At 36.2% G+C, this 8937-nt stretch overlaps 1 protein-coding gene across 7 annotated transcripts in view; it reads right to left on the bottom strand.

The window, feature by feature from the left end:
* Window positions 1–956: 956 nt before the first annotated feature.
* Window positions 957–8937, bottom strand: part of LOC125649200 (mitogen-activated protein kinase-binding protein 1-like) — an 80089-nt gene continuing 72108 nt past the window's right edge. For 3 of the 7 annotated variants that reach the window (XM_048876490.2, XM_048876492.2, XM_048876495.2), the window contains 8 exons: window positions 8278–8326; window positions 7933–7998; window positions 7756–7815; window positions 7525–7573; window positions 6814–7023; window positions 4446–5877; window positions 3580–3847; window positions 957–3377 (listed from right to left, as the gene is read on the bottom strand). In XM_048876490.2, the coding sequence (XP_048732447.2) occupies window positions 3171–3377; window positions 3580–3847; window positions 4446–5877; window positions 6814–7023; window positions 7525–7573; window positions 7756–7815; window positions 7933–7998; window positions 8278–8326 (2341 nt within the window). In that variant the 3' untranslated portion in view covers window positions 957–3170. Of the gene's footprint in view, window positions 3378–3579; window positions 3848–4445; window positions 5893–6813; window positions 7024–7524; window positions 7574–7755; window positions 7816–7932; window positions 7999–8277; window positions 8327–8937 lie in introns of all 7 variants that reach the window. The other 4 variants (XM_048876491.2, XM_048876494.2, XM_048876493.2 and 1 more) reach the window with 4 other exon arrangements.

The following is an 8937-nucleotide window of genomic DNA, read 5'->3' as shown; positions in this document are numbered from 1 at the left end:
AAACTCCACTCGCTTCAAATGCCTAAAATATCAGAAACTAGGTGCGGTATACATAATTTACTGGTCTCCTTGCATAGATTAATGTTTTAACTACTTATATGCCAAATTTCAAGCCACAGGTTTAAAAAATAACAGATATGTGTCATCGTTCTCTCGATTTCACTTGTTTATTTTTACTAGGACATTTACCAGTCCAGGTCACTGGGTGGTTACTCACCTATGACAGCAGCAAAATTCAGACTAGTGTGCAAGATTTCAGACCTATCAATTAAAATTTCATATCAAATAAATGCTACTTACTTCCTCATACTTGAGCAATACATAATAATTTCACATTTCAACTTAATTGGTGCATCATGACCTACTTTAGGGCTAAAAGTAGATCAAATGGTTTCCTGGACTTTTTATCATCAGAGATAGATATTGCACCAACATTTTGTCACAACTTCACTCTCAGAGAAATACATAATCAGTTCAGATGGATTGGTGCACCATGACCCACTTTAGGGCTTTTCTTTACAGAATGCAAAATGTATCAATTCAGAGCACACAATATGCTTCCAGGTTGAATTTCACTGTCTGACAGTCGTATATTGTACCGTTTGCCGTATGCTTGTTAAAAATAACTGTGTATGTGTTTTGCCTACATATAATTAAAATGAAGCCTTATTAACGATAAAATTATTTTAATCACGTTAAAAATTTTTAAAACAATTTTTACACTAATGTAATTATTAAAGTAGAGGGAAGATAACTCTTACATATACAAGAAGAGTAACTCGGCAGAATTTCAATTCGTTGCCAAATTCATTATAACGCCATGAATTCAAAGGAACAAAAGGTGGCGGTTTATCGAGAGTTGACTGTACATTAAATTCCCTACACATACACGGAGTATCTAGACTCCTGATGAAGAATTTGTTTTCTTCATCAGTAATATTAAAGATCAAACTAAAACATTTATGAAATGTTTATTATCATTGTAACAAATTTGTCAACAAATTTGCATAGAATGTGAGCATATTTCAATAAACATACATGCACTTCATTACTGGACAATAAAAACATGCTACTGTACAATTTTATGATCAACTCTGAAAGTCTATATTTGTTGATTTGTACAACCTTTTATATGGCACAACCAAATGGTCCCCATTATTTAAAGTTTCTCAGAGCAATGTAACAATTTACTACTGATGATTGATGTTAGTCTACAACTATTTTACTGTCTCAATGAATTAATTGCCCATCCAAATTTCATCATGAATTGATATGTATAGTGTACAGAGGTCAGCTGTTTGTCTTGTAGAATAAGACTCCATTTGAGTAACCAACAATTGAAATGTTGATGAAAGCACAGGAGCAATAACATTAAAACATGCCACTAGACACCCAAATCCTTTTATATGCTTGAATTGATCTGCACATAAAACTGGAATGTACAATTCATAACATTGAGATCATTTTCCAAAAGTATAAAAACATGGGAAAATGGAAGTCCTGTAAGACAACGGATGTACAATATGCCTTCTATCATTGAAAAAAATTATCTTCGATTTATTACCTAACACCAGTTTAATTTTGGCAAAATCTGGACTTTCTATCATAATATGTTTTAAAATTCAAGACTTGGGTTAAAATCTAGTTAAAGATATGGACAAACAAATCAAAAACACCCTGTGGGTAGAGAATAATGTTTTTTGCTTGGTGTCAAACTGATGATCCACTGATAAATGGCAAGTGATGTCATACAAATGTTATAGAAAAGTAAATTGCATACGCAAATCAAAAAAGTTCACATCACAACCACACAACTCAGGGAAGAGGTAGAAAAAGTTGCAATAAATCGCATCGTTCCCCTATAATTTATACACGCAAAAATTTCCTTGTGTTATTTACACCCATATGTTTCAGAAAATAATTTCAATCAAATTTGAATTCGCCTCAAGACAGTTTTTTTGTTACCATCAAGTAAAGAACAAACTTTTATAATAATGATATCCACTTCTAAATTCACCCATTTTGGATAAGTGTGCAAGGAGGAAGGCTTCCCCAGAACATGTAAATCTAGATGAACATGGGGTTGTAAATTGACACCAATATGTACCGGTACAGATTTTGAAATTAAATATTTGCCCCACATATTTGTAGCTTTATATCACATTCCTCTGCAAAACAAAACCCACACACCTTGGCATCCCATATTATTTAAACTGCATATTTGTTTCAATAGAAAAAAACCATTCATATCTGAATCTACATAAATATTTCTGTCATAGCAGGAGCTTTGCTTATTTGGCAAAATCTATTGGCATTGTAAAAATCACACCAATACATTTTTTTTATCAATGTATATATTTTAATATGGTGACGAATTAATTTCTGAAAAGATGTATCCATGTTGAAAAACTTCCTAATTAATCACCCAAATAGACAAACTAGAAGCACTGGCTGGGAACAGAGCCCAAATTAAGCATCTTCAGAAGAAATACTTTAATCCACTAAATCAAGACATGTATTTCACTTCCCTTTGCAGAAAATTTATTGATATGGAAAGGTACCAGTCATTTAATACTTTATTATTCATTCATTCAGTCGCTGCAGGATGTGATAATTTATTGAGAATTTTGAATTCTCCCACGGAAGTAAGATCTGTTCACTGCTGAGAGACAGAAGATTGACTAGACATTCACATCATTACATGATATGTTGACATGGAAACCAGTCACAACCAGAGGTCATGTAGGCATGGAAATCATACAATGAACACAAAAACCTGGAAAACACCCTAAATAATGGAAAAACATAAATCTCAGTAAAATGGTGAGACCACTTAAATAAACTAGGAGTGGAAGGAAAATAACATACATCATAAAATATATTACACATCTGCAGTAGAAAAAAAAAAACCCATAAAAAACGGTTTTACACCCATAAAGGCCTGGAGCCATTGATATTTCAATGATCAGAATATCAGGTACCAGTTTACATAGAGAAGGAGATAATTACAGGAACATGAACCAGTTTAAGTGGAATCCACTTTTCACAATATATGCATTATTGAAGCTCATCATCACAGTGAATGAAATAAAAATGGAACGATAAAGCACTGGCTTTGGCAGGGCATCACAATGGTGTGACAGGTATAACAATGGAACTGACAGTAACGATCACTTTGGCACCAGAAGAGATTTCAGCATCTGTTGATTTGTGGTTAATAAGTGGTGATTCTGACGAATCATGTCTTTGATTTCTGTGTAATGGTTATTGGAGGATTTGTTGTCGATGACACTATTCAACTCCGCTGAGCAATCCACGATCGCTTCTGACAGCATTTGAAGACCTTCGGATTGACTCCCATTACTTAAGTCTTGCAGCTGTATAACATCACAATAATCAAATTAACTTCATTATCATAAAAACTTGCGGTTTTGTCATAAAACAATGGAACTATTGTCATGTAGTTAATGGCATTACTGTATTTATTTTTTATTAAGTATTTATACACACACATTAAAGTAAAAAAAATTCACTTATTCTGCTGTCAACATTTAAATAATCTGTTTGCCCATTACTTACTTTTTTGTAGGTATCAGTCACCGTGGCAACCATTTTCTTGAGATCCTTAATTGCCTCCATACTGAGATTAAGGTCGTCTGTTTTCCTGGGACTCTGTGTGGGTGAAGGAGTGATGGTAGAGTGAGATGAAGATTGGGAGGAGGATCTACCAGGAGTGTAAGGGGAGTGGGCAGCAACCTGTCGGCTTGTAGGTGTGGTCTTTGTTGCCGATGTTAGAAGTGTATTGGACGACTGAGACACCACATTCAGGGCATGCTCCAGACTGTAGCTTAATATAAATAGAAGAGTACACTTATGTAATAGAAACTCTTCACAGCAAGCACTAAGGCTATGAAATATCTTGAAAATACCATCATGAACAAGATAAATGTACTGTGATGCAATGATAATGCACATTTATTTGCAAGAATTTTAATTGTAATTTAACAAGAATGCACAACACTATAACTCTTGCTTAAGATTTCTCTTACTACCTGGTAAATGTGTATACTAACATTAAAAGCACTTTTATTGACTTCAGGCATTTATGTTTGTGAAAAGAAATTGCCACAAATCGATAAACAATTAGAAAAATAAAGAGAACCAAAATTTCTAGATCTGCAGTATGTGTGTTTACAATAGATTATAAATATTTAACACTGTTAGACAATTTTTTGGGTCAATCAATACAATTTTCTCTGCCTATATCATTGTAAACTGTCAATTAATCAACTCTGGTACTTTTTCTGTCTATATCAGTGTAAATGTCTATTAAATGACTCTACTAAGTTCTCTAACTATATTAGTGTAATCTATATTTCTCTCTCTTAAGTATGTCTTTAAAGTATGGTACATGTTCATCATATAGTAAGTCTAACCCTGTGTACCTGTGTTCCTGCCCAGTTTGGGAGTTTCTTGGTGGGCTGAGTCCATGGAACATCTTGGTGGCTGTTTCGGAATCCAAACTGGATCCCACCCCTGAGCTGTATTGACTGGTGGTTGAACCTGGAGAGTACATAGCAACAGATGAGGGGCTATTGCTCACATTAACTCGAGTCTCTTGGGAGCTTGACTGAGACGTGAGCTGAGCAATTCTGTCTTTGATGCTTCTAGACGGAGTGTCGTCTAACTCATTCTCAGACTGACTGGTCAGCGTGCTTGTCCACGAGTCATTCAGCTGAGAGTCAGAATGAGACTGATGAGAGTTGGCAAGATATTCAGTGGGAGTCAATTGACTGTTTGAGTTGGGCAGAGTGGATACTGAAGTCAAGGAGCTTTGGGATGAATTGGTGGTCAGGGAGGTTTGAGATGAGTTGGAGGTCTGAGGTGTATAGTCTTTCTCCGGTAAATCGTTGGGGCTAGCATCTAATGCTGACAGGTCCTGAAAAGCTGCCTCCATTTTCTGTCTTCTGAGATTGTCAGCAGTCATCTCAATCTCTGTGGCTATCTCCAGAATGTTATTGGATAGATGGACAGGAGGAGAAGTGACTTTGGGAATGGTTCTGTTAGAGGGAGGAGTGGATCGAGGATTTTTCTCCCTCACTTGGGTATTAGACCCCTGTCTTAGAATTCCCGAATTTCCTTTCAGAATATTTTTAGCCTGATCCAGTGTGAGTTCCTGTTTTTGCTGAGACTGAGATCGAGTAGCTCGTTTGATAAACACATTCTGTTTAGATTTTGTAACATTCAGATTTGATGTGTTGGGAGGTGGCATCAATTCTTTATCACTCTTTTCACTTTTATCGGATGAAATCTGCCTCCCTGGTAGTGACATGCGAGCCGGCTTCCTGCCAGCCACGGATGTTGTACTCACTTTTTTAGGTGTACCTGTTGAAAACCTCTTGGTTTCTGGTAGTGATTTTTTAACCTCATTTCTTTTAGACCTGAGATTCTGTGGTTGATCGTCCAACAGATCCGGTACACTATTGGACAGGTTACCACTGACTACAGCACTGTCTGGATCCCAGTCCTCTGACGTGTCACTAAGAGCACCAGCTAGATTTGGAGTGGAGGCATATGCAGCAGTTTTTGACAGAGATTTGTTGATCCTGTACTTTATGTTCTGTTTTTTTCCTGTACTGCTGTTGAGATTGGTCATTGAGGTACTCTTACTGAGTCCAGACACTGCCTCACGCTGGTCTGTAGATGACCTTGACTGTGAAGTGGACTGCCGTTTTCTAAACATTGAACTCTGTGAATGAGACCGGGGCTCTGGTTTTTTCTTTTCTTCATGGTTGATGGATAGAGTGCTTGGCCTTGACCTTTGGGTTCGTCTACCTCCAGAAGATGAATCATCGCTGTCACTCGTCAATGCATATCCTAGAAAAGAAGATCCTGCATTCATTACACGTTTCAGTATTAATGTTTTACAAAGTTACTTTGATTTATGGATTTCTCAAAAATTATATCATTTTAATAAAAGCTACAAATTTACACAATAAGATGATTACTCCTTTCCATAATGATAAAACTGAATCAATGATGAAATCTATCAATACCATGTTTTAGTAATATTTAATATAAACTGCAAACTATTATAATCTTTTGAATGTGTCACCTGCTTTGACCTTGACATGTTACATGAAACATCTAAGTGATGTACGAAATTTCTGACTATTGCATGAAGGTGTGACTCCATTCCTCTAGACAGAAGGACACCAAACAAAGTAATCCTTTCATTTCCATTACATAAGCAACACAATGCCATGTTTCATGCATCACCAGATACACTGTATATGTACATAAAATACCAGGCAATAATGTTTTGTGTTAAATGGCAGATTGTTAAGATTACAGCCAGGCTGGTGCAGGCTAGCTTTAGAGATCATCAGATACACAGCATATCAATTGTATACAAAAGCAGTAATGAGGATTAACTAGTACAGCAATCGATGATCATGGGCCTTTGTCTCTTACATGACATTGGTAAAAGCAGTATTAATTGAAGCATCAAACTAAATGATATGCAATATTGTTGTTTCAGCAACATTAGTATTAGGCTGATTACAGTAAAGAGCCATCAAGAAAAATGTTCACACAAGCTAAATATCACTTATGTAGGAATCAAATCAGTAGAACTGCACTAAAACTACTTATATAGATGCAATATTCACAAGATGCCATATCAGGTGTTGTACATCAAAGGAGTGGAATAACACAATAATTGTCAGGTGTTAATCAGTGAGGACTATAAATAGAATAAGGTGTGTGCCACATCAAAGCAGTCCAGATACACGTCATGCCCGAGCGATTTACCGCACTGGGTGGTGGATCTGGACAGAGATGGAGGGGTGGGTATCCGGCTACGCCACCGCGGTGGTGTGGAGTCTACATTGTGAGTGTTACCCTTTTTGGTGGGGGTGTGAACAGTGCAGGGAACAGGGGCTGGATGCTCCTCCTGGATTGGCTGTTTAGGGAGGTCAAAGGTTGACCAACATCTGCGAAGAGATGTTGGCGTTCTAGGGCCTAAAAATTAAAACATGATGAAGATGGTGCTCTAAATATGGCAGTGTGAAGAAAAAGAAGCTATCAATAAGGTATTTCTCATTGCTATGACTTCCTCTCAAATCATGCTTGATAGAAAAGAGCACCTCTTATAGCTGAAAGCATGTAATCTAATGTCTGCAAATAACAATTCTACATAAATAGCAAAAATCCTCAAATGAATTTGGGTCAATAATGAATGGAATACAGAGTTTCAATGAAATGAATTGTGAAATGAAAATCAGGAAATGATGTGGAGAACTGACAGACAAACAGGTTCTACACTGATCCATGCTCTAGCAATGAGCTTTGTTGATGAGTCAGCATGCCTATGTAGTAAGTTGACATAATTATGTAACATGCACTTGTCACACCTTGACCTAGATACACAATGTGTATGACCACATACACAATGTATACAATATCACATCTTTGCATACATACACACTGTGTGAAATATCACACCTTAACATAAATACATACTTTGTGGAACATCCTCTCTATCTAGCGATCTCCTGACTTCAGAAAGTTCCTAAAAACAGTCAAAAAACTCATTACTGAAGCACAGGAAAATGTACTGATCCTGAAATGTGGTCAGCTTTTGTCTCTCATTTTTGTGGTTTGTGTATTTTGTTCCTACATGTTACAGCTATCTTCCATTCAGAGTAATTCTTTCACGGTGTTTTTCAGTCATCTAGTGACACTATTACTAACCTGGATAGGGCTGTGATGAGGATCGCCTTCAGACTCAGGACTCTGGTCTTTCCAACCCATCTACAACAGAATAAAAGTTCTTGAATTCTTCTACGAAAATCTAACTCTATTCTAGTGTGTACATAACAACTTTGTGATCATCAGTATTTAACAAAGCAAGGCCACATTTTGACTTACAGCCATCAAAGTCTTTCTTGTTTCATCGACAGCTCGCGCCATAACATCCTTACGTTTTTGTAGAGACTGTAAAAACATTGATAAACAATACCTTGTACATTAAACAGGTGTGAATTTACCACTATCGTTATTACATATTATTCAGCCTCGTGAAAATGTGCAATATATGAAAATTTACACTGCAAAGTAGCTTCCATTGCAATGATTTTTATGAACTTTACAACTAAGACTTAACACAGGCATCAATACAGACTGGTGATTTTTATGAACTGTTTAAAGAGAACTGAACATGGATATCAATCCAGGCTCTGGTGATTTTTATGAACTGTTTAACTGAACACTTACATCAAACCAGTTGTCCTGTCGTTGAACACTGTTATATACCGAGATGTTCCTGGAAAAAAGAAATCAACATCATGATAATAGAAATAGATTCAAACTTCCAATAAAAAACACTAATCAAATTAATGGAGGAGATGTGGTTGTGTGTGAAAGATATCATTCTAGTAATATTTTATGCGAGAGAAACAGTGTCTATTTGTCTTAGACAATTGTCACTTTGTTTTCTCACATTATCACCAGTATGAGATCGACTTTACCCATGTGAGATTTTTCTGTCTCACATTATCACCAGTATGAGATCGACTTTACCCATGTGAGATTTTTCTGTCTCACATTATCACCAGTGTGAGATCGACTTTACCCATGTGAGATTTTTCTTTCTCACATTATCACCAGTATGAGATCGACTTTACCCATGTGAGATTTTTCTTTCTCACATTATCACCAGTATGAGATCGACTTTACCCATGTGAGATTTTTCTGTCTCACATTATCACCAGTATGAGATCGACTTTACCCATGTGAGATTTTTCTGTCTCACACTGCTGCGACGTCATTTGATTGTGACATCATATATTTTCTATGATTTACGTTACATGGTGAAGTGAAGTATTTTATATTGTTTTCTTTAAATTTCATTTTGATATAGCTTTCTGGTGGACA

This window comes from Ostrea edulis, chromosome 5 (genome assembly GCF_947568905.1).
Source record: "Ostrea edulis chromosome 5, xbOstEdul1.1, whole genome shotgun sequence".
Lineage (NCBI taxonomy): Eukaryota > Metazoa > Mollusca > Bivalvia > Ostreida > Ostreidae > Ostrea > Ostrea edulis.
The sequence above is the reverse complement of the archived record's forward strand: the minus strand, read 5'-3'. Positions and strand labels throughout refer to the sequence as shown.